This window comes from Pygoscelis adeliae, unplaced genomic scaffold (genome assembly GCF_000699105.1).
Source record: "Pygoscelis adeliae isolate BGI_AS28 unplaced genomic scaffold, ASM69910v1 Scaffold241, whole genome shotgun sequence".
Lineage (NCBI taxonomy): Eukaryota > Metazoa > Chordata > Aves > Sphenisciformes > Spheniscidae > Pygoscelis > Pygoscelis adeliae.
In genome coordinates, this window is record NW_008824056.1 from 2,264,447 (window position 1) to 2,291,032 (window position 26,586).

The window sequence follows — 26,586 nt, forward strand, 5'->3', positions numbered from 1 at the left end:
TGCTGAAAGCTTACAGTCATATGCACGCTTCTAATACTGTCCCACTGTAGGTCTTTGTGTGTTTGTGCTCGGGCGATTGACATGACCTAGACAGCACTTCCATATTCCACAGGATTTAGTGAATGTGCACAAATCAATATTGTCTTCTTCAAAGAGCATCCTAAAAATGCCCAATGCTTGACATCAAGCCACGACTTCATGCGGATTCTTCCCTTCCTCAGGGCCACATTCTCCTGTAATATATTCATTTTTTTCAGGCCTTCATAAGAGGAAAGATGCCGTATTTCCTAACACCAATGAGTGTGCCTCTTTTTTTGGTATGTTCGGTGAAGCCAAGAGCAGTGGCCCCACTTCAGCTCCTCTTTCCATTGCTGTCTCAGAACAAAGGAAGTAACTTCAAAGTTGTCCTCTGCTAAATGCACTCTGAGAGACAAATACGGATGGGTTTTCTTGTTGGCTCACCCATGGTTTAGGAGAGCTGGGGCTGGCCTAGGTCCTTCCTCCTGTGTCTTTGGAGGGGAGTGATCTGGATGATGTTTGTAGTCCTGTTCAGCTCCATACCATTTTGACTTAGTTCATGAACTCCCTGTCTGGGAGGAAAGCTCACCACCTGGTTCTGACCCTCTGACCTCCTGGTGCCTGTGGCTTTTCTTCTGCTTTCTCCTTCTGGCCCCATATTGGCTTATGCACATTGCCTATGATTAAAGATTAATGAACACCCCATTGGTTTCCAGATAATCCAAGCTTCATCTGCTGTAATGTTGCTGATTATACCATGTAAGTGATCCTCTGCGGAAGGAGTGCTGTTGTCATCCTTTTCTCTACAGTCGGTACAATCTGGTTGGGTTCTTGTGTTCACTTCCAAATATTATGCATTGTCTTGGCTTGTGTGTGTTTCCCCACAGTATGCGTAGTGACTCTACTGGTTTTTGTGGAGTCTAACTTTAATCTTCCCATGCCCTTACATCTCAGATCTCTTCTCTTGTGCTACAGTGGGGTCTCAATGAGCTCTGCAGTCCCAGCTTGACACTGGTGACTTCCTTTTCTCGGCAAATTCAAACAGCTTTGTCAAAGGATAATAAAGTGGTTTCCACTTGCCAGCTTCTGAAGTTTTTTCCCCCAGCCTAACAGCCATCTGGCCTCTCTGTATCATCTTCATCAGGTTCCAACATCCCAGTTTTGAATTTTCTGCGTTTTTAGTGACGATCTGATCCATTGATTCTTTTGAACAAGGGACCTATCCTTTTGTACCTCTGGTAAACTCATTCCTCATATGCTGTGTTTTTATGTGGAATACAGAATTTATTACATTTCTCTCCTACGCTTTCACATCTTGATTAGATGAAAAATGTTAAAAACAACAAGTATTTCAAGATGGTCTACTGTTGGACAGAAAGGCTGCCTTCTGATATCAGCCTTCCTTGTTGCTGGCTCTCATTGTCAGTAGCTCCAGAAGGCTGTGCTATTTAAACTGTGTCCCGTTAGCCATATTTTCTAAAAAGTTACAACTCATTTTCCTAGTTAGAATATTTTCTTACAGCATTTTATTCCTACACCTTCACTGCACAGTGACTCACCAGGATAGCATGAGACTCTGAGTAATTCTCCCTGCACAGCTGGCCTGTGTCAGCCTTCTCAACTGCGTGATTCATTTTGTGGACGCTGCACGGTGAGACCTGGCTGGCCGACTCTGCAGGAGCCTACAGTGCTCTCTGTTCTCTTTGAAAATGCTTTGGCTTTGACTCTGCAGGTGCTGGCAGGACAGGGCCACAGAAGAGGTGAGCACCAGTGGCTTTGTGCCTGGATCAGTCTAGCGGGCTGATCTGCAAGTGCAAGGCAGCTTGTCTGTCTGTCTATCATTTCTGTCTTTAGCTGGGAAACAAGCTGCAGCAGCAGCAGCTGGTGGGGACAGTTGTTCCCCTCCCCTTCCAAGTTCAACTCTCCAGCTGGGTGAAGAGGGTGCAGCTCTCCCCTGTGTTTGCATCAAGGTCATCGTCTGAGGATCTCCGTCTTTCGTTTTCCATGCCTTTTTACCTTGGATAGCCACTTGTCCTGTTCAAAGGAATTATAAAATGATACCGCTATTTTAAGTTAATAAAGAAGTCTGATTAGGTTATGCCTAACATGCTGTTATCATTATGAGTAGTCATCCAAAGACAGAAAATGAGGGTCCAAGGTCAATATTTTGCAAAAGCAGAATCATGCATCTCAAGGGCTTCATTTCCAGTTAAAACCAGCGCGGGAAGTTCAGAGTCGGGTAACACTACGTAGCATATAGCTTTTGTACTGCACTGTTGATCCCAAAGGACCCTTCAGATTGCATGTAACCACTGCGGGATTTTTATCAACAGATGGCATGATCATAGATGGCATAAATGGTCAGTGTTTGACCGAGTAGTGAGAATTGGACATGCTTTGTCTGTAGTGCACTGGAGCTGGGCCTGTGAGTGACACTGAGTCACAGCTGTGAACGGACATATCCCACCTTTCCCGGTGTGTAACTGTGTATGCATTTGCAGTCCCTTCTCTTGTTGGACCTGGAGCTCCACATCTTTTCCTTCTCCTTGTGTTTTTTTGCTGCGAAGTCTGTGGCTGCGCCAGCAGTCATGGCCTGCAGGTTCTGCCAGCAGCTGCTCTTGCACTGGGTTGCTGATTTGAGCAAGTCACTGTCTCATGTTGTCCCTTGCAGTCATGGCAGCAGCAACGATTCCTGTCCCTTGTCTGTTGTGCCTCTCAGTGAATGGCTGCAAAAGCTCCAGCACCCTGGCCTGGCGGGGGGTGGGGGGGGAGAGTGGGCGCCGGGGCGTGTGGGAAATTGGATATGACAGGCAGACCTGTAGCATATGTGCTTGATGAGAAGCGGGGTTTGTAGAACCTGGAGCCCCTAGAAGCCAGGCTGTAGCTAGAACATCTCTGCACAGGCAGGTTCAGGCAGGCCTGAGCTTGGGCTGGGGCTCCTGGGTGGACGGGGAGGGGGGCTGCAGCTGGGAGCCCTCATGGTGCGGGGCAGGACCTGGCACATCGGCTCCCCACTGTGTCGCAGGGCTCAGTGAATACTTGCTAACGCTCTTCTTTGAAACTGTGGTATTTCTGATGATGAATTTATAAGATGGCCTGTACAGCAAACATGCTACATGCACAGTAGTGTTGTAAATCGATTTATGCATCTTTTGGCTTCTGGAGGATCCGTTGCAAAGAGGGGAAGTACCGCAGCTTTTACCAGTGCCTGAATGAGCCCATCCCTGGCTGGGAGCTGCGTTCTGCCCTCCTCCACCCCTACAGACACCAGCTTTCAGCTGCGCAAAGTCTCGGCAAGGATCCCACAGATGTCAGGCCCCCATATGGTTGTTTCCTAATATGGGATGTTTTTTCCAACAGACTCTTTAAATAAGAATAAGTGATGCACAGTTTTGACAGATCTGTCTGGTTCCATAAGCTAAACAACAGTACCGAATGCATGAGAAAGCACAAAGAAGATAAACAGCCTGACCGTGCACTGTCTTGCACCTTTTGCATTTGGGAGTAAATGATTATTATGTAAGATTTAGAGCACTGGAGACTAAATTTCTCTAGTCCCGTCAGATGGCTTGTGTTTAATTTAAGGGCTTAGACACAGCAATGCCCTTCTGAATGCCGCAGGAGTTGACCCAGACTGAGATATCCCCGTAGTGGAAATGTATGCCCTTGCACTGCTTGATTGCACGTACACTAGTAATGGACAGTTAGGTTTCTGTCTTTTATGTGATTGTTTTTAATATTCTGTATATTTATTTCTAGATACTGTTAGAAGTTGTGTAGCAAAGTTGTTCTTCAGCTGTCCTCTGAAGGGCCATTACTGCCTGTACAGTAAATCCAGTTTTACCCTCATCAGCCAGCAGCCTCCGCTGTGGATCCATATCATGTTCCTCTTTCAGCAGGTGTGTGTAATACAAATTAGTGGCACCTCTCTATTGTTAACTTTGTACTTGGAAAAAATGTTTTAATGGTTAATCTCTTTAAATACACTTCTAACCCACAGTGCTTTGTGACCCTTGTGATTTCTCAGAAAGTCATTATAGTAGGTTGAAGTGATTTTGCAGTTTATATGTTTTTATATTTCTATTAAATGAAACAAATTCAAACTGTCTGGAGAGATTACAAAGTCTGGGGATAAAAAAGTGGGACCAAACTTTATTGTCCTTATTCAGGCAAAACTTCCAGTAAGTCCCAGGTGCCTTTCAAATGAGCAGGAGCATTGCAGTGGATTTGTAGGAGACCAGAATCAACCCCAAGGCTGCAGGTGGAGGTGCAGCACCCACTGTGATTTTTTTTTTTTTTTTACTGCAGAAGTTTTTTCTGAGCAGGATTTGCAAATCTGATCAGTGCTGTTCTCCTATCAACCCTAAAGCTATTTTCTCACGTTTAATACCGTTTCCAAATACAGCACAGTATTTGGACATACATGGAATTTCCTAATAGGTTACAAATAGCATGCAATTGTAAGAGAAAACCCTACATTCACACTTCAAGATGAAATAGATGGCTTTTGTGTTAAAATAGTAAGGTTCAGTTTCTTAACCTATGCAGAGCCACTCACCACAGTTCATCCTACCCTAATGCAACCTTAGAAATACAAAGCATTTATCTGAAATTTAAAACATGCATGGCCAGTTATGCTGTGAATTTAACAGCTCAAATCACTCTTCCCTGTGTTTGCTCCTAGAAATAAATACAAGAAATGTTTTTAAAAAATGCAGGTCAGTAGGAGTATTTGGGTGCTTCAGTACATGGCTCCAGAGGTGCTTGTGTGAGCTGTTTGTGGGGACAGGGGCTTTGCTGTAGATGAGGAATGATGATGGTCAGGAGCCAAGCTGAGAGGTGGTCAGGGAAGGAGAGGACAGTGACAGAGCAGAAAAAAGGAAGCAAAGAAGAGCAGAGGCAGAAACAGGGGTGAGAAGACAATATGAAAGGTTGAAAATAAAGGAGGTGAATTACTCTGTAAATGAAAACCTGAAGAAAGAGGTTGAATTTTAACAGGACCTAGAGAGAATAAATAAATAATGTTATGAATGTATCATTTTATTCCTGATGAGAGGAAAACAGATGTTGAAAAATATGGACAAAAGTACTAAAATGCACAAAAACAAGAAAAGAGGAGACGGGTGGCAGAGCTGGCACGGCTCGCTCACCGCTGCGCGGCCTTCGCTGCCTCTGCCTCTGGATTTTAACACAATGACCTCTGCTCTGTCTGTGGTTCATGGTTTGAATCAGTTGCACTGACAATTTAATCATTGATCCACCTTTAATCCCTGGTGCCTAGCCTTTTCATGATACATTTTTCATTGAAAAACCTCTTGCTTTAACCCCTTCCCACATTACTCTGAATTTGGCCCTGCCGGTTCCATCTTTTATCAGGACTATTGAGCTTTGCACAGTTCCCAGCTCATAGGGGCAATATTACTTTCCTTCCCCATTCCTCTGCACTCAAGTGCCCATTGCCCCCCTTCCCCATCTCCACGTGCCCCTGCTGGGTCCTGCTGCCTTCGGACGCTGCCCCCAAACACTGGTCCCCCTGTTTCCCGTGGCTTTCCCCACCCAGGGCTGGGTAATTGCATTTGTTGCACTGCAGCTACTCTTTCCGAAGCTTTGCTTTTATTCCCTACAGTCTTGCTAGTTTGCTCCGGCTGTGCTAATGCTACCCCTGGCCCTGGGCTCCCGTGCCAAGGAGCCCCCAGCAGAATCCCCCTGCGCTGCTGGGGCCAGGCTTGAAGCAATGCAGTTTAGTTTGTGTCTTTGCAAACATGCTGTAAACACCGCACTTAATATGCTTTTTTTAATGGGGAAAAAAGGTTCCTCTTGTGTTGCACCGAGCGTTCGAGCGTGCTGTGCCTCAGGATGGTGTTTAATATCAGATAATTTATGTTTTTGTTTTGTTCAAAATCCTAAAGCTTTTAAATACTGGATGTATAACTATTATTAAATTAAATACAGGGCGCTAAATTCAGCCCTGGGATAATGTTATTTAAGCCTGTGAAATTGTACAAGAGAGAAATTTGACATAAAATGTATTTATAGTGTGTTAATAATGAGTTAAATAAAAGGCTGGTGATAAAAATGTAGTTTTCAGCAGGTCTGTCATAGATTCACAGGCAACTAAAGTGGTTTCTGAAGATTTCAATACCAGTTACCATATTTTTATTCCTTTTTTGCCAGTCGCTCCATATTCTGTTTGACATGGCATTCTGCAAAAGGAAAAGCGAGAAGAGACATGTTTTGTCAGGCCGCCTGAACAGATTTTTAATTTCATGACCCTGCTTTCTATTTAATTTTAAAAGTATTAGTGAATAGTTATATCACATTTTGGAACCCTTGGATGGAAGTTGTGAAACAGCAAATTATTAGTGCAGGGCAGCAGGAAGAGAAGCGTATGTCAGTGGAGATCTGAGAAATTGTCTTACAGTTAAGTGACGATTAACAAAAGGAACAAAATTAGAATAAGGGGTGACGTTAGAGAGTTTATTCAACAGGCAGGATGCTTAGTTTCACAGATTCATTCATTAAAATAATTCTCTAATGCTATATGATTTACGGCTTAATTTCCCTCATCAGGCGGGACAGCGTCACGCTGCTGTGGTAGCACCAGTGAGCAAGGGGCTGCCTGACGTGTCCCTTTCTAACACCTTCCCTAGAGTCGCTCATAAATTTGCCAAACACGAACTAATTGGGCTGCCATTTTCTTGTGCCAGTGGCTGCCTGGAGCTGACTGCTGCTCCCTTTTAATTTGGACAAAATGATCTGGCTGTTTCTGACAGCGTAGCTGGAAAAAAATGCATTGCCTCAGCCACAATAAAAATTCCTGGTTGCGTCTTACTAAAGTGTGTCTGTCAGTTGGATGCCAGACAGTAAGATTAGGATTGTTGGGTTTCTGCTTAGAAAGAGAAGAAGGAACGTCCATCCAGGAAACCTACGTTAAAAGGACAATGTTCATATTGCGAAATCAAATACTTGAAACATGGAAAATCAGATTTGCTTGTGCACTCTTAACTTGGCTCCTGCATGCAAATGCATTTTTTAATTACAAGATCATGTAGCAGATATAGTAGAGTCAGAAATGCTAAGCTGTCTCAGCTGCAGTAGTGTTCTTGTGAGATTGGCCGTGTGCAGTTTATACAATGAAATACTTAACACTGTTGAAATACTAGAATAATTCAAGGCAGCATAAGGTTGTATCCTTGGTGTCCTTTGAAATAGGGAGCTTTGGAGGTGAGAGCACCCAACCCCACGCAGGTTTCATCCTGTTTTGTGAATGTTCAGGGGATGAAAATTCCTGTACACTGCCAGCAAAATGTGTGTTGAACATGTTCTGTGGAGTTTTTTTCTCTTGCATTTCATCCCACCGTCTCTTCAGCGCAGTCGCAAACGCTGCACTGTTACTCTTCCCCGCACAAGGACCAAGAGCTGCAGTCAGGCCCAAATAAACATATACAAACCTGCAGCGGTGCTAAGCATCTCAACAGATAAATGCTTCAAACACATGCATTTTCCAAAAAGATGTATGTCACTGAGATCTACACCTGGTTCACAGAGGCCAGGGCTGCTAACATTTTGATAAACTAGCATTTCAATACAAAAATGACATGCAAGTTGCTATGCGTAGTGGTAGTTGATAGATAATCTTTGGTGAGCCACAGACCTTAAAGACATGTAATGTACAATAAAAAAAAACCCAAAGGAAATGAAATATTTGAGGACTTATCTAACTGTGTGCATATTGATCCATCGTAACTCCTTACAAAGAAATGAACTAGTCCCTGGTTATTCGCATGGCTGTCCTACTGTAAGAGCAAGATGCTTTTTGTTAACGGCCAAGTAAAAATGTTTGAAATCCTGTTTTCAACATTTTCTTCAGAGCTTGTTTGCAGAACCTTTGTCCATACAGAGTAATTCTGTGCAAGTCCTCAAGGCCCTGTGGGAGAAGACACAGCTCAAGGGGACGCACAGTTTTGAAACTGCCATGATCCAGTCTACATTTCCACACCAAAAGGTAAGCTTTTTTTTTTCTCAGAAAAAAAAATAGTAGAAGAACTTTGCCCTGACTTTTAGAACAGCTGTACAAAGACCTTTACAACAGCTACAGCAAGTCTTTGCTGTGCTCAAATCGTGAAAAACAAAACCCCTTTCCCTGCCCCTTCCCCTTCTTTGCCTTAGCTCTGTTGTCTTCTGACCATTTGCACTTACTGCCATGCCAAGTCCTCTTCTTCTGGATGGCCATATGGTGATCCATAGTGCGTGCCTCTGACCTCCCTGTTATATGAAGCACTCAGCTTATGGGGATGTTGAAAAATGTTCACCAGCCATTATATTTTCAACCTCCACAGAGGGTCCACAGTGTTGTTTTGTACTGTGCTTTGAAAGGTCTCCAGGCTTGTTCTCCACCCCCTCCTGCATGCTTCATGTGGATTGTTCCCGACGTGATGAAAACTAGTGATGCTACATATGGATTTTTTTCCTGCTCGCAGTTTCAAACTCTAGATTCAGATTAGCTGCCACTATGGACTGTTTGGCAGCCACTTGGAAATTCACCTAGTTAAACACAGACTTGGATTTTATGGAAATGATCATTTGCACATGCACTACTAGTTACCCCCATCAGTTTAAAAGATTACACTTTCAAAGCTGTTTACTGTCTCCGGGATTTTAGCGAATGCTATTTCAAAGCTACTAATCGGGCTTCTTGGAAAAGGATGCTGTAGGATTGTAAAACAAATACCTGTTTATTCCTGAACATCTCCATCCAGCTCAATTGGATGGAATGAATTGTCAAACATGATTTTAAAATACTCTCTCTCAGAATATTGTACACATGAATATGTCTGATTGAATAAGATTAATTTACTAAGGTTATCACTGATTTAAAAACAGGAGTTTTGTTAGAAACAAGTTCTGAACCCCCAAGATAATGTTGTATTGAAGTGAGAACTCCTGCTGGGGCTTGTAAGAGGAGTAGGGGATCCTCACATCTGAGACCCATCTTATGGGCCAGTTTTACTTAGACATAGTGGAGCTTGCACTAAGTTTTTTAGCGGCTATTGAAATCCTAGCCTGACTTATCCAAAGGTATTAGAATTGCTTTTCTGTTCAATACTGGCTTAACTTGAGTTCGTGCCAAGATCTACTAGTCGAAAGTCAGAGCTGGTGGAGTGTAAAAGAGTTTGGGGTGAATAAAGAGCTTAGGGAAGAGCATGCCTTCATGCATAGGATTGGATGTAGTGCATCATGCACACAAAGTCTACAAAACATGTCCAACACCCTAGAAACGTGATTAGTCTCCAGCGCATCGGTTGCATAATCGTACTACTGCTCAGATACTAGCATTTGGCCTATTTTGGGAACTTTCATCACTCCATGACAGTAAGAGTATCTTTGAGTTCCCAAGATAGCAGAGCTGGAAAATGAGATGCTGATCTTCACTGATTTAATGAATTAAGCAGTGAATTGAAGTTTGGAAACTCCGGGAGCTGCAGATTGCCTAACAGCCTTCGGAGGCTGAAGACAGTCAGGCAGATGTAATGCATCTGAAATGGTAAAAGACTTTGAATATTCAGTCTTGGTCTCTGCAGTATGCTGCTGGATTTACTTTCTCAGTTTTGGTTTTGCTTATTAATACAAACGTGAGTTTGTTTCTAGTGCAATTTCCATTCAGTTTACTGAGAAAAGTCCCATTGAGTTTTCTGGGAGCAAGACCTAGGCCTGCCGTAAGGAAGGTTTCCTTTAGCTTTTACATTCCCAAAAAAATTCTAGCCGGAGCATTCCCGGCATGACCGGGTCCTTACTTTGCTTGACAGACTAAGCTTCTGCAGTAATCTGAAATTTTTGTTTCAGAAGTTCTTCCCATTGCTAATAGAACTTCAAATATTGTGAATGATTTCACAAAATTATTGTAGTTGTTAATATTATTCCTCTGCCAGTAGTGCAGGAGCAAAATTATGGGTGTGTGGTTGTTTCAATAAGCATAGCACTTTTAATTTAAAATATTTTGAAATCTGTTGATATAAATGCAGCATCAGCATCCTGTATTATATTTTATATTGTTTTATGCATCGTGTGACAGCAATGTCTGAATGCTTTATCAGAACTGAGGAATTTCTGTGCTGTGAGCACATGGGGAAGGTCTGACCCCCATCAGCCAACAGGAACCACAGCGGAGTCGGTGCTGCAACCCTGCTCTGCAATTGCTCTGCTTTTGCCCTGTGACCCTGTGGCTAATCCGGAGTAAATGAATTTAGACTTTTTTTCAATATGTATTCTAAAGCATTTTGCAAACCCGGAGAAAAACCTGTTACATCAATGATTTATTCCAGAGTAAATTCTGAGAAATAGTTTCAGATTTACATCACTGTAAGCGATTTCTGAATTTGGCCCAGGATGCACGTGCAAGGAATTGCAGCGAATACCTGGCTTACAGAAAGCATGTCATGTTTCACTGGGCAGCCTGTTCATGCCACAAAAAATATTTATACAACACGGCTTAAGATGTGCCAGAAGTAAAGCATTTCCAGATGTACAACCTTACAGATTTCCGTTTGGTTGCTTCATAGTTCTTTATCAAAGTACACGCAGGCCACATTACAAAAACTAAGCCGGTTTTGAGCTCGTTGCTGAATTCTTTGTGTTGACTCATGCTGTGTCAGAAGAGTGAGATGGTGACTACTTTATGAGCCCCATGTGATGCCTTAAGAGACTCTTTTGTTGAGCAGCATTGCAAGAGAATAATTAACATTTTTAAGCCATTGTTAGTTCTGTTCTTCCATTTCCTTTGTTTGCTATCTCAGTTTATGCAATAGAAAAAAGCACCACGTTTTCACAGTGGAGTCACTGAAGTTTTCAAGATGATGGAGCATGGGGATGAGATAAATCTCTCCTCTCCAATTAGGCTTTTCCCCTGTGCTTCCCCTCCTGAAATAAGTGGCTTATTGCAGATTATTTCAAGCATACTAGAGTACAGGGTGGAAAAGAAAGACTGATGTGTTGATATTTCAGTCATACTTGTTCTCTCGCAGTCTAGACTTGGCTCATTGCAGCCACTAAAAGATTTTTCACAGGATGGAGAAGCTCCTAGGCTTTTTGTTCAGCATGATCCACGTGCCCTTATAATGTCCTGCACAGATGCACTGAGAGCAGAGCCAACGTTATTTTGCCCATTCTGTGTCCTCCCAGATGCCATAGCAGGAGGAGGATCAGGGCACATTGGGGCAGGGCGCATTGCTGGCCATGCTCTGCCCTGCCATCCCCTGCTTGCAGGGGCATCTGCCCTTCCATCAGGAGCCCACAGCAGGGAGGAGACCCCAGGGAGCTGGTGTCGTCTGTCCCTCCTGAGGACTCGGCTCTCCTGCCTAGGGAGGCGTCTGCTCAGGATACCACACCATGCATGAAGTATCTGAAAGGAGGCAGGGAGCCTCAGACTGTCAGATCCACTACACACGGACCGGCAGGAGAAATACAGAGAGAAGCTGCACAGTGCTCCTGCTACACAGCAAAACAGCCAGCTAAATTCCTCGAATGTATAGAATTCCTCTTTGGAGGAAAATAAGAACATCAGCAATGTATAAAGAGCAATTACAGAGCAAAATAATCAAGTTTTACCTGTGATCCCCAGTATAAGCCAGTTTTAGCTTGCTGGGGCAGGGCAGCCCAGCAGCCGACTGTGCAGAGGTACAGATGCAGCCCTGACCCCGGCGAGCAGGCACATAAGGCATAAGGAATTGCACAGCTGAGCGTTACGAGGGAGCCCACCAAGGCAGCCAGGGAGTGCAGGGGATCCCTCTGCTGCAGCCTGGCTGCTTATCTCCCATGTGAGGATGGAGAGAAGAGCTGGGCTGTGGGGCTGCTGCCCTGCAGCACCCTCTTGGAAACAAAGCCAACGTGTGTCCGGGACCTTTGTCCTGTGATCATTGTCTTCCCATGTGTTGTGAAGCCCATTTCTATGCATGTTCCCGCTGGAAAGGGAAGAAAACCTTTGTCGTTTGGAGCTTCTCAGGTGATGTGAGTCGTGCTCCCCACTCTGCCTTGGCCATCCTTCTTCCAGACAGCCTAAAATCCATCAGGAGATGGCCTCCAGCGTGCAGAGGGTGGGGGCACCTGAGATCCCCTGTTAAGTTAAAACTTGACGTTTGGCTCAGCTGAGCTTGTTATCCAGGGTGATGGCCAGAGGTCTGAAGTGGTCTCAGGTGTTTCACGTCTTGTGAAAACAGACATTTCCTGGCCATTTTCCAGGTTGAAAGAGGCTGAGGAGGAGAGAAACTGTGCTGCTGGGTCTTCTTGAGCCAGCCAGCCTCCTGCTCCCTCTCCTTTGCTAAAGCTTGTCTGAAAAGGCCCGAATCAAACAACTCCATCCTTTGCACAGCCTTGTTCAGTGCATTGAACTAATGTCCCTGGCAAGGGATGGTATTTTCCCCACGGACTGCATAAATCTGCGTTTTCTTTGGGCTGCTGCATGCGGTGTGGCAGATCTGTGAAGACCCCACGCAAATTAATAGGAGTGTTTTCTGAGCGGTCCTGGCAATTCCCTTTCTGTTTGCAGTGAGTAACTTGATTGCTGTTATTTAACACCAACATTTGCTTAAGTGGGAGATCACAATCTGTTTTAAAATTAAATAACAGGGTTTAAAATACACTGAATTATACAGTGTTACTAATTGCCTCAAAAACAGTACCCTCTGGCTTTTCTCATACTTGAAGCTGCAAGTATGCTTTTTGTAGGTTTCTTTGATCAAGTCAGACATTCAGTTTACTTTGCAGATGCATAATCCTTACTTCACTGGCTTGTCACAGGCAGAATAACATCACATTTACCTGGGTGTGTTTTGTGTGAGATAAATCAGCCCTGTTGTTGCTGGGTTTTTTGAAATGTTCCTATTAACATTCACATTAAACATTTGTGTTGGTGCTTCTCACAGGCGGCTGAGTTCAGAGCCTCTATTCTTTCTTTAAAAAAAGAAAAAATAAAAATAAAGTGGTCCCCAGCCACTAACTCTTGCTCTGATGGGGGATCCGGTTGCACAGGAGGAAGTCCCCAGCACTGTAGTCTGTTAGCAGAGACCACTACCTTGTAGAGCATTGAAAAAAATCATGAGAGAGGGCTGGAGGTAATCGAGGTGGTTCAGCTGGTGGGAAACATGCTGGGCAGGACTGCTGAGCACACTGCTGGCAGCAGTGTTGAAGAGGCAAAAAAAAACCCCAGACCAGTCCTCTGCCTCCTACAGACATATATATATATATATATAAGCTGCTACTGATGATAGAGAGAGATACGTCCTGCTTAGCACGTTCGCCCTGGCAGGTTGTTTGCCCACAGGAGACACATGGAAGAGGACACTCGTCGGTGCCCACTGTGCATCTCTCTGTGATTTTGGACTACGAGCTGTTAAAGGTTCACCTTGTGAGTGAGTTTGGTTTTTCTCATTATTGGCCTAGGACCTGGACCACGTGCAGATGCACCTGGAAGAAGTGAGGTTCTTTGATTTATTCGGCTACAGCGAGGAAGCGGGAACTTGGCAGTGCTTCATGTGCAATAACCCCGAAAAGGCAACAGGTAAGTGGTCTGCCTTTGTCGCTGGTGGGCTATGCGTGGTGGTGGAGCTGTTGCGGGTGGAGGATGGAGCAAAGCTCACAGATAACGCTGTGTCTCTGGTGATGGTGGCAGAGGGTGGGGAAAAGGGAAAGCAAACTTTCCAGCATAGCACAGGCAGTGTCTATCTTAGTTGGAATTCTCCATTAAACTCCTCTCGTTTCAGCATCTCTGGTGAGACACAGTGTCAAGCACAAAGCTTATTTGGTATATGCTTAGAGGGATACAATCCAAAATTAACGTAGACTCATAAATCTGCATGACTACTAACCCCTGGGGAGTAGGAGGGATCTGCACCCATCTTACAGTGTCCAGATAAAGGAGCTGCATCCGCTGGACTGTGTCCCAGGTCCTCTGGAGACTGCACAGATGCCACATTTCAGGGGACATTGGCCTAGACCCTACACCCGATTCATGTCTTCTTTGTTCTCAGAATTATTTGCTTTAATATAATTGAATCCATAGTATGCGTTGTCTTAGGAACAAGGCAATGCTTAAGAACAGCCATAATACTTCAGCTATATTAGAAAACAGGGTGAGTGGAAAATACACTTTTTCTCAGGTAAAAGATTCTAGTGACCTTTTTTTTGAAGCCTTCCGATACCCCTGTGTTTTAGATCAGCATACTGAAATTCGGAGGAATGGCCTTTTTCTTAGATGTTTTTTGCCACTGTCCCGGTTTTGGCTGAGATAGAGTTAATTTTCTTCCTAGTAGCTGGTATAGAGCTGTGTTTTGGATTTAGCATGAGAATAATGTGATAACATACTGATGTTTTAGTTGTTGCTGAGCAGTGTTTATACTAAGTCAAGGACTTTTCAGCTTCCCATTGTCTGCCAGCGAGAAGGTGCACAAGAAGCTGGGAGGGAGTATAGACAGGACAGCTGACCCAAACTGGCCAAAGGGATATTCCATACCATATGACATCATGCTCAATATATAAGTTGGGGGGAGTTGGCCAGGGGGCAGCGATTGCTCCTCGGGGACTGACTGGGCGTCGGTTGGCAGGTGATGAGCGGTTGCATCACTTGTTTTTTTCCTTTCCCTGCTTTTTTTTTTTTCTTTCTCTCTCTCTTGCTGTTTTACTTTCCATTACAATTTATTATTATTGTTGTTGTTGTTGTTATTATTTTTCAAGTATTAAAATGTTCTTATCTCAACCCATGAGTTTTCTTACTTTTGCTCTTCCAATTCTCTCCCCCATCCCATCGAGGGAGGGGAGGGTGAGCAAGCGGCTGTGTGGTGCTTAGTTGCTGTCTGGAGTCAAGCCATGACAGCCACTCTGTAAAATCCTGGCCAAGAATTTTGCATATTTTGGGCAAGCCTTTGAATAATTGGCTGTTTCAGCTATTTATTTTAACAGCTAGTATCTCTTTATATTTCATCAACCCTGAATTTAGTAAGTCTTGCAAGAGTGGCACAGCCTCTGCTGTAGGCCAGGCTGCCCATACTCATTTCAGGGCTGTTTGACCATCTTCCTCCTTCCACAGCTCTCGTGGGACTCAACAACCATAAAAGAAATCATGCTTTGAGCTGAAATTTCATCTCAGTACCATGGTCTTGCTGTGATTTGTCCACCACATCAGTGATAGACGTATGTCAAGCTACAAGGAGAAGGAGTCTGTCTTGCTTAAAATTTCAAAGGTTAATGAAATAGCTTTGTTTTGAATTTTCAAAGACATTTAACTAGTCCAAAAAGGGGAGTGTTTGTAGCAAGCTATTGATTATGCTGGTAGGACAGCTGTATTAGAGCCAACAGACCAGATGAAGGTGGCAAAGGCAAACCTTGGGGGTGACATGAGGCACCATTTCCTTATTGATGCCGTGGGTTTTGCTGATGACACTAGTCTGGAGCCATCAAAGGACAGCTGACACCTTGCTTCCCTGTTGCTCTCCTGCCAAAGCAGCATGTCCTCCAAGGAGAGGTCTAAGAAGGGCTGGAAGCAGGACACAGTGCGGGGAGGTCCATGTGGCACAGCACTGCAGCACTGCTGCCAGGAGCATGGTGTTGGGACTGGGATCCAGACCCCACTGGTACGACGAGTATAGAGCCGGTATTTTCAAACAGAGCCAGCAATGTGCGCTCGCAGCCCAGAAGGCCAATCGTATCCTGGGCTGCATCAAAAGAAGCGTGGCCAGCAGGTCGAGGGAGGTGATTCTGCCCCTCTACTCTGCTCTGGTGAGACTCCACCTGGAGTACTGCCTCCAGCTCTGGAGCCCTCAGCATAAGAAAGACACGGACCTGTTGGAGCGGGTCCAGAAGAGGGCCACAAAAATGATCAGGGGGATGGAACACCTCTGCTATGAAGAAAGGATGAGAGGAGCCCTCAGCACAGGAAAGACACGGACCTGTTGGAGCGGGTCCAGAAGAGGGCCACGAAAATGATCAGGGGGATGGAACACCTCTGCTATGAAGAAAGGCTGAGAGAGAGTTGGGATTTCAACCTAGGGAAGAGGCAGCTTCGGGGAGACCTTATTGCAGCCTGTCAGTACTTCAAGGGGGCTTATAAAAAAGATGGGGACAAACTTTCTGGCAGGGCCTGTTGCGACAGGACAAGGGGGAATGGCTTTAAACTAAAGGGGGGTAGATGTAGACTAGATATAAGGAAGAAATTTTTTATGCTGAGGGTGGTGAAGCACTGGCCCAGGTTGCCCAGAGAGGTGGTGGATGCCCCATCGCTGGAAACATTCAAGGTCAGGTTGGACGGGGCTCTGAGCAACCTGATCTAGTTGATGATGTCCCTGCTCATTGCAGGGGGGTTAGACTAGATGATGTTTAGAGGTCCCTTCCAACTCAAACTATTCTATGATTCTATGATAAATGGGTCTGAACTGAAGGCAAACAGCAGTAAAAGACTGTGACAGCAGGCAGCCATTCCCAGTGAGCTCTTCAGTGCTCTTTGGTTAGTACAAGAGCTTACAAAAGTGGGGACCATCTCTGTACTGACAAGAGGGTCTTGAGTCTGTTTGCAGAGCACTTGAACTGGCATCTCGAGTAGGGTAAACTGTATACTCTGCCTGACACTAATGGTCTTCATGAAGTGGGAGCGCAACAGCTGCTGTGGAGTGCCTGCGGCAGGGGGGGGTTTGGCATGCCGCCTCTCACTTATTCATCATTGTTTCAGGCTGGTTAAAAAACACATCCCAGTGTTGTAGGTTGTAGATTTGGTGTTGCAATATCCCAGAGAGATGAGGGAGAAGGTCACGTCGCTCCCAAGGGTTCACCATTTCCCCTAGTTGCTGTGAAAAGGCTGCAATGAAATGCATGTGCTGATCCCACTTCCCTGAGTGTGTAAATACAGTTCTCCGTTTACACACGGAGGTCAACGGAAGGGGTTAATATATTCAAAGCTCTGCTCTCCAGCCTGAGTGGTTTCCACCTGGCAGTGCAGCAGTTCTGTTCTTCCCATGAAGTGCCAAAACCCGCTCTGCGTGGAGATGTGCGAGTGTGGGAGCACTTGGCCAGCTGGGCGAGGGGCGTCTGCCCTCATCAAGCTTGCCCAGCAGGTCCGGGTACAAATTAGACTTTCATTCCTGTATGCTGGTACTTATATAGGCCCTTGTAAACTATACTGCCTCTTCTAGGAGTGGAAAAACAAATAATTTTTTTTAGATTTACCTTTTTTTCTAGCTTGTATCTGTATGACGTCAACTAAAGCCCAATGGAAAAAAATGCAAATACAGTACTAAGGTGTTAAGTGAAATGCTACTTTCTCAGCAGATGCAATAACTTGAGACTTTGCTTTCTTTTTCTCGAATACGATGAGTACTCGAGAGCATGGAGGATGCCTGGACGTTTGGAAGAAGGTTTTCCCTCCTCAAGCACTGAAGGCACTGAGGGTGGTGCCTGGAGTTTGCAGGGCTATCACTGCCCACAGGTCTGCCTGCCTCTCCCCTGTTTAGAAAGGTTTTCAGCCTGTCCTCCTCCCAGCCCAGCCACTGGGCTGTCTCTGCTGCCATAGGCCAGGAGAGGAGGTAGGAGAACTTAATAAATGTCAGCATTTATGAAATCACCATTTACCCTTTGTTTTAGAGCCAGAGCTGAGAGTTCAGGGATGCCTTTGAGGATGGTCAGGAACAGGAGGAACTAGGCACAAAATATTTTTGGACTGTAACTGTCCTTTTTATGAGCAATTACTCTCTTTGTCTCAGTTGAAAGAAAATTTTATAAGAAAGGCACATTGTGAATATCATGATTTGCTTCTCAGCTCTAAAAGCCTTTAGAATACCAAGAAAATAAAGTATTGTATGGATCATAAAAAAGCTCAGATGTAGGAAAGGAACGTGGAAGATAGTGCTCAATGGAATAAAAATCTGCAGGTGAATGACAAATTCACCTTAGTATTGGTGATGTAGAGCTGTGGCAGCTGGGAAAAGTCATACCAGAGTGGGAGACACTCCAGGCACTTTTTGGGTTTATAAGATCTGAGACAAGAAAGAGGATTCAGAGGTCTCCTTGAATTGGTAAGAAATGTAAAGGCTGTAAAACATCTTTTATTTTCATTCCACAGTGGGACAGACCCTTTGAAATCTCAAATACTTTTGAGACAAGAAAGTAATTTCTCCCTCTCAGCAATGCTGTTTAGCAACCAAATTCTTCTTAAAGAACGAATTCATTGGCAAATTCTTTTTCTATTATTGTCTTTTGTTTTTTGTTAATGTTGGGGTTTGTTGCATTTTTTGGATGCCATGTTGCAAAATGCCATTTATCCTCCAGACTTAGGAAAGCATTATGCCTTAAAGCCTCGAACTTGCCTTAGGATACCAGATCAATGATGGTTTTTTTGGATGTAGCTGGGAGGATTTTCAGAGCTGAACTACACTTGGAGGCTGAGTTTGTGAGGAAAGAGGCAGTTATGCTTAGGCAATGCCACTCAAAGTGGCAATTAACCCAGAGAAAGTTTGAATATTTCTCATGCATTCTTCTGATTGCAAAGCATCTCTTATACAACCACACTTTTCCAGAAGTGCTGTTAAATCATCCCAAATTGTTTTTTCCTGCCACCCAGGAAGAGCATTCGCACAAATCCTACTCATCTGCTCAAATATACATACGTGTCCTGACAGTGTAGCTGGTCTCAGTGCCTGGAAAACCAGGCTACACTATTTTGTTTTTTAAATGATGACCATTCAAGCACAGATACAAGGCATTTGAAATATTGGTAAATGCAGTGTGTGCCTCTTGTTAGGAAAAGCTGGCCTTTAAAAGCTTTATTTCAACATGACCTCCTGTATTGACAGTTGGCTTCACAAGCTCTTGCACAAAAAATTTCAGTAAAACCACTTGATAGCCGGAGAGGGAATTGCAGTACATTCCCTATTCTGGAGGCTTACAAAGAAATTGCAGTAATCCCTGTGGGCTGCAGAAAAGACATTGTGCTCATGGGCAAGGATTCAGGTAAAACTGAGGGGGGTTTTATGAATTCCTCTTTAAAAAGGCAATTCACTCAGAATAGCCTACACTATATTAACTTCTGAATACATTTATCTTTTGCTGACAGTGGTGATTATCTAGTGAACTGAAATATCCCAGCTATAATGCTTGCGTGAAAATTATAAAAAGTGGCATTTAGTAATGTGTCCTTTCCACGTTTTCAACAAAACCAAATGTGATGATTAATGAGAGAGATTGTATCCATATTCCCTTAGGTTAATTGCATTTATCTTTGTCTGCTTGCCACCCACACATTCCATTCTTTCAAGTTAAGAGCAGTTTATTATCATTGAGATCATTCATGATTGGACTGAATTTTTGTGGATGATTTTGTGTTTCAGCAAATGTGAGACTTAATGCTTTGGGTTTTATCTGTCTTGATAGTTCATCTTGGAAGAGTTCAGAGGGTTTTCTACTTTTTATTCAGTACCCAAACTACTTAAAGCTTGATGCATTGTAGTTCTGCAAAGAAAGCAAGACACAATTAATAGAAAAAAATTCCAATGAACACTTAAATCAATGGGTACTACTCAGGGTTAAATTGATTTTGGAGTTGGTGTCTCTATTGAGATGGTTTAAGAAGCAATAGAAATTATAGTAAATAATTCTTCATTCTGAGTTTGGGTAGTATTTTTAGCTTTATTTTGTGTTCTGCAGAAAAAAAAGTCATGACAAATACGTAGTAAATATAACCCTTGAATCCTTTCACTCTTTTTTTCAAGCTAAAGATCTCATCATACATGTCAGTATACCACCACACAGAGTGATTTCAAACCCAGAGATGATGTGATCACCTAGTTTGACCTTCTATAAAACAATAGTCAAAGAATCTAGTCCAATAATGCTTATATGAAAGAAATGTTTTCTCTTTGATCAGTATTACTTTTGCATATTTTTCTAAAGATGTCTAAACCTGATTTTTAATAGTCAAGTGAAGGAGAACCCATGACATGCCTAAGTTGTTGCTCAGGTAATTTAACCACACTGTTAAAATGTGGGTTTATTTCTAGTCTATCTCTAAACACTGCATCACATTATGCCCTTCCCTGCTGTGCAGAAAATCTCTATTTGTAGACTTCATCATGTCACATTTTGATCTTTGCTTGGGCAAATTAAGGAGAATACCCTTCATTAGTTTCCCGTGGTATGAATAATCATATGGAAGATCAAGTCTTAAATCATTCTTGTATCACTTTTCTGAAGTCTTTTAATTTGTCCTTATTCAGGCAAGGTGAAGAAATCAAAACTAGACATAATCTTCCAATAATTAATATGTGTATAAGGAATGTACACACTCCAATTGCATTGCTGATTGCATTTTTAAAAAATCTTCTAACTGCATTGGAAGTGCAGATGCTTCTTTCATATAATCCTGCTCTGCCATGGAAAGCAGTGGGGGTCACCAGCTGCTGAATTTGGTTTTGGGAAGAGTTCAGACAGAAGAGTAAAGCTCTGCATTTCTGAGGCAGTACAGATTTACTCATGACGCCCCTTGCTAACAGAGCTCCATGCACTTACTCCTACTTTGCACACAGCAGGCATTCAATGGCTACAGTGATGACTGAGTGAAGTCCCAATAAGGATTGGGACAGGCTCCACCAAGAAGTTTGGGGGCCGAAGCTCTTGCCCTGTGAGGAGGGGCTGAGGAACAAGGGCTGGTGCAGGCAGAGCACAAGGGGGACCTCATAGTAGTCTGTCCATAACTACAAGGAGATCACCAAGAAGATAAAGCCAGGCTCTTTTCAGTAGTGTGTGGTGGGAGGGCAAGAGGCAACAGGCATAAATTGGAACAAGAGAGGTTCAGACTGGCTACAAAGGAAAGCTTTCCCACCATGAGGATGATCAAGCATTGGAACAGCTTGCCTAGAGATATTGTTGAGATTTTCAAGTCCTGGATGGATAAGTTCATGAGCAACCTAATCTGACCCCATAGGTGACCTTGCTTTGAGCAGGAGGTTGGACGAGAGACCCCTTGAGCCCCCTTCCAGCTGAATTATTCTGTGATTCTGTGAAGTTAACCGCAATGAAAATAAGCAAAAGAACTTAGAAAAATATTGGAAAAGAGCTTCATTCCTATCTTTCATAAATCTTTTTCTTCTAATCAGACCCTCAGACATACTGGCATCAGATTCATTACGACAACTTTGGAAGCTGACATCAGAATTCCCCATGGGCTTCTTTGTGGATGTACACGAGAAGTGCTCTGTTAGCACTGCTTCCAGCCACCGGGTGCTTAAAGAGAGATCAGCATTTCTTTAGTAAATCCTGTTTTTGAAAGATTTTGACCATAAAAATCCACGTTAGGCCAAAATTGCACATTCACTTCCTTTCTCATGTTGCATTCCTGACCACCAACCATCTTGGTATCTTCTGGTCCTGAACTTTTTGTGCTTTACACCTTCTTAGCTCAGGTTAAAGCATGTTCCTACTGCACTGGAATTGGTATCAAAGCCATTCCTGTGGGACCAGCAGCCAGGCAGATGCACAACACCCAACCACTGAGCAATTGTCTTTTCATAGCAAGTCCTTCGTTTGCTCTATCTAGATGTTTATACAGCTGTAATGCTCTGAAAGTCATTGTACACATTATGAATTCTTTATTGTTATCATGTAGGAGTAAAAATTCTTTTCCTGTCCTCTCTTTGTCATTTTTTATTGAAGTGAAGTTCTCTCCTTTTTCTTTTATGCACACTCCAGGAAAGCTTGCTACTTGGTGCTGCTGGTTTAAGTTTCTCAGATTCACAGCTTTTTGCTCTCTGTCTCTCACTGGGTAGACTTTATCATAGCGGTTCTGACACTTCATCTTGGGAGACGATATGGAGCCGTGCCCTGTTATTATCACCCACATGCCACTGAGATGGTAATTTCCTGACACCAAACTGCATATTCTCATGGTGAGAAAACGTCCTCCACCAAGAAACTGCACATGTGAATGGCAAATTATGGGAATGACAGGGATATTACCCTGTACATCATTAAGTTAGAAATTTGATGAGACATTTGCACAATAAGCAAAATATCAGCTTAGATGCTGTTTAAAACTAATTATAAAAATTTAAAACTTTTTATCTGTTCTCACAAATCTGACAAATTATAATGCTGATTTTATAAATGGGGAACAAAGTCACCAGAAGATGAAGTAGCTGGTACAAGAGCATGAGGACTTGTACTCAGACCTGCTAGAAAGCTGCCGGCCCTATGGGATTGTCCTTTTGCTCAGCTCCCAAAGAGGAATGACTCTTAAGGATGACCATTATGGGCATCCCAGCAAATCTCAGCTGTAGAAATGCCAGATAATATCTGATGCAGCCTTAGAAAGCTGTTTAGAAAGAAAAACAGCCCTTCTGTTCCCAGTACATTTCCCCCATGAAGCTGCTGTTGGCAGATGGTGTCCCCTCTAACAGGACATCAGCGCAGCCACGGGCAGAGATGACCACACAGTCCTGCTCGGGTGAAAAAGCCAAGACTCATCTCAAGTCTGATGGACCCAGTTTTTTTGCAGAAACAAATTTATCTGAAAAAAAAACCAGCTTCTTCCTTGCTCAAAATGGATTATTATTTTCTCCAGTACTTTTTTGTTCAGTGGTGTTTGATGATATCTTGTGTGCATCTTGTTACCTGCATGAGCTGGATTTCAGCTGCTTTCTGCTCCGTTTGAACAGCGTGAGTTGTTATTAGGGAGCTTTGCCACAGGATATTGTTTCTCTTGTCTAGAAAACGGGGAGCATGCCTATACAGGATTTTTTTGCCATCGATTAATCCATAGTTAATTCTACGTGTTTTATATGAGTGTAAATTCAGCATAGACCGCATGGCACAAGACTCCTTCACAAAGCATCTGCCCTGGACCAGTGCTTCAGAAAGCCTCCCCTCAGGGAGGCAGAGGGATGTATGGAGTTTGGGCATTTTGGTCTGCCCTGTTTCAGTTTTCCCTGCCATAGAGCAGGGAGATTCCCTGTGGGCTTTTCCATCCCCCTCTGCACAGCCCGTTCAGCAGAGGGTTTAAAAAGCCCCACCCCAGATGTAGTATATCCAGCCCCAGATCCATCATTTTGAGTGTTGTTCCTGTGCACACCCTCAGCAGCAGACCAGGGTGCAGAGGCAGGACAGAGGCTGCCAGTGACCGCCCTCAGCAAAGAGCTATTGCAGAAGCACCACATCGCTGCATGTCATAACATCCTTATGGCAAAGGAAAACTTTAAATCCCCTCAGCTTTGCATTTTCTTGGTCCCATTTCCAAGATTTTCACATAAACTGAATATTTATTTAAAAACAACCCCCACTCCGGCCACGCCTGTCTGAAAGGCTGGGGAGAAAAGATTGTCAGTTGAGGAAATCTCTAAAACAAGTGAAAACATGTATCTGTAGTACTTCTGAGAACAATATTTAACACAATTGCGAAGTTTTTTTAAGGAGCACCCTGTAAAATGTGGCTCCGTCCCATTAAAGAGCGCGTTGTGACATGGGTGCAGCCCCAAACCAGCTTCCCTGTAAATCTGTGCGATTTCGCAGTGACAAAAATTATGCAGGGAGAAAGGAAGCATCTGTTTTACTTTGTCCCGTGCCAGGCTGGGTGGTGTAACACATTGGTGCTGGCATGAAAATATACAGAAAAGAGCTGCTGCATCGAGCTAGGGATGCGGTGGGCTGCGAGGAGCAGAGCGTGACCTGTTTTTATCGTGGAAATCACAGCTGCAGTTCCCCATCAAAGCTGAAACCTGGCCATCCCCCTTTTCATTCAGTCCATCTCCTTCCAAAAACTCCCTATCTACAGAGACAGAAATATTTATAGTCTTTCTTGAGGAAATTGAAATAGTACACACTGAAGACCCCCAAAGCCTGCCTCCCTGCCAATATAAACAATGCTGGTGTTGTGGTTTAACCCCGGCCAGCAACTAAGCACCACGCAGCTGCTCGCTCACTCCCCCCTGGTGAGATGGGGGAGAGAATCAGAAGAGTCAAAGTGAGAAAACTCGTGGGTTGAGATAAAGACAGTTTAATAAGTAAAGCAAAAGCCACGCACACAAGCAAAGCAAAACAAGGAATTCATTCACTGCTTCCCATCGGCAGGCAGGTGTTCAGCCATCCCCAGGAAAGCAGGGCTCCATCACGCCTAACGGTTACTTGGGAAGACAAACGCCATCACTCTGAATGTCCCCCCCTTCCTTCTTCTTCCCCCAGCTTTATATGCTGAGCATGACGTCACATGGTATGGAATATCCCTGCGGTCAGTTGGGGTCAGCTGTCCCAGCTGTGTCCCCTCCCAGCTTCTTGTGCACTCCCATGCTACTCGCTGGTGGGGTGGTGTGAGAAGCAGAAAAGGCCTTGACTCTGTGTGAGCACTGCTTAGCAATAATGAAAACATCCCTGTGTTATCAACACTGTTTCCAGCACAAATCCAAAACATAGCCCCATACTAGCTACTATGAAGAAAATTAACTCTATCCCAGCCAAAACCAGAACAGCTGGGGAAAAAACACATTCCTTATCTAAATCTGATGCATTGTATTTGTATTGTTTGTTTTTCCTCTACCAGACAGGAGGTAGTGAAGAGAGGTATGCATCCAAAAAGCTATAAAGCCTTTGAAACCCCAGGTGCTACCTTTGGTGGCTGCACTTGGCCACCCTGCTCACCTTGCATCCTCAGCATCACACCAACCTACTGCGTTTTGGGCTCTGAAAGGCTCATGCACAAACGATAGCAAACACTTTCAAGCAAAAGCATTACTGGATAAACTTTTATGCTAAGGTATGCAAATACGGCCAGCCAGAGGATAACTGACCATCTGACAGATGCTGGGAAGGGCTCCAAGTCAAACACCACATCAAAAAACATCCATTATCAGACTGCTTACGCCTTGGACTGCTCTTCAGCCTATCTGATCCATCATGTCCTGTCTATCAGTGTAAAAACAGAAGAGAAAGGAAAAAGAAACCCAGCTGTGGTATTAGAGAATTTTTAAATTGTTTGCTCCATGCGTGAAGGGCAGTGGCTCAAGGTTGCTCTGCAGTCGTGGTTTAAAGCCCATGGTGATCCCCTTGGTTGCAGGGCTTTTCTTGTGCTGGAAAATTCATTTTTGCGTGCAAGGTTTGGGAACACTCTTCCAGCTCCCAAAACCTCTCATGCTTCCAGCCAAGGTAAGTGCCAGTGAATATTGATCACAGGTGAACACCATGGTCACAGGGCCGGCAGTAGAGGTGGCCACAACCTTATAAACATGCTGTAAACGAAAGTACAAGGCTTCCCAATATTCATGCTGTGCTTTGATTTCTGAAAGTCATTTTAAATATAGCAATAATTTTGCAATAAGAGAAAAAAAAGGGCTTCTTCCCCTTTCCTAGAGACTTTATTTGGTTTTTATTTTTAAGGGAATTGATTGAAGGAAAATCTATAGTGACAAACATAAGTTATTTTTCTAAGGCAAATTGAAGCCACTTTTCAGACCACTATAGAAGATGAACAGACTGGAAAGTGGCTGAGCTGAAGGTAAGGTAGCTGAGTGTGCCTGTATTTCTGCTTCCATGCCGATTACAGTCATTACAGTTATTGAACTCTATACTGTACACTATGTATTTTTAATTACATTTTAGATTATTCTTGGGTAACGTGCTGTAGCAGAGGTCATCATGGGGGACAGAAGCTTTTGTGTCTCTCCTTCTCCTCCTTCCTTGTCTTTGGCTTGGGCAGAATTACCCACCTTGTATTTAAAGTAGGCTCAGCAAGGACGGCATTTACGTGCACGCGTGGCAGAAATGCTGTTTTAGCTCTTCCCACCCAGGATACAGGCTGGCCAATGACATGCTAATAGTTTGTAAGTTAATTTTGCCACAAGATGGTAAAAACATTGATGTTCTCAATGGGTAACACGATGAAAAGAGCCTGACTGTTCCTGAGGGAGAAGGATGGACACTGGGTCCCTGGGGGCTGAGCTGTGAGTGCTCTGGCCTTTGGCAGTCCAGATGTCAAAATAAATTGTGTCATTTTAGAAATGCAAAAGTGGTAGAAAACATCACATTCCCAACCGGTCAGTGCTGTGAGATTTACAGGATGTAAGTAACTCTGGGTTTGTTGTAAGGATTATTTTTTACAAAATGGATTGCTAATGTTAAATGACTTTTGAAATATTCCTGAAGAGAGAACTAGAAAAGATAATAAAGATGTAACAGGGAGTCACCTCTACAAAATGCAGGGCTAGGTTATTGCTCAAACACTGGATAAGGGAGGGCTGATAATAAGCACATCCCTTTTCCAAGGGAAGAAGGAGTTGTGTCTCAGGAGGGTGAGGAAGGGAAGGGTCATGCCTGGGAGACAAAGCCCTGGGACTTACCAACCACTTTCTCAGCAAAAAGTCACATTTCTGGGCTGGAATTACCTATGAGAGGTTGGTGCTCGTGCCAGTGGGATGGTGCCGAGTCTCTCAGCCCCACATGGACATTCCACTTCTGGCTATTAATTCCTTCTCCATAGGGCTGCTACTGCAATCAAGTAAGCTATTGTGGTTAATGGAGAGTGATATCCTCAAAATATTCCTGTCCAAAATACTGCAC

General features: G+C 43.8%; 1 protein-coding gene across 2 annotated transcripts in view; it reads left to right on the top strand.

Annotated features, from left to right (window-relative positions):
• Window positions 1-26,586, top strand: part of VEPH1 (ventricular zone expressed PH domain-containing 1) — an 83,128-nt gene that overhangs the window by 50,985 nt on the left and 5,557 nt on the right. Inside the window, exons 9-11 of one of the 2 annotated variants that reach the window (XM_009333935.1) lie at window positions 3,778-3,917; window positions 7,889-8,023; window positions 13,453-13,570. In XM_009333935.1, coding sequence (XP_009332210.1) covers window positions 3,778-3,917; window positions 7,889-8,023; window positions 13,453-13,570 — 393 coding nt within the window. The remainder of the gene's footprint in view (window positions 1-3,777; window positions 3,918-7,888; window positions 8,024-13,452; window positions 13,571-26,586) is intronic. The other variant, XM_009333936.1, reaches the window with a different exon arrangement.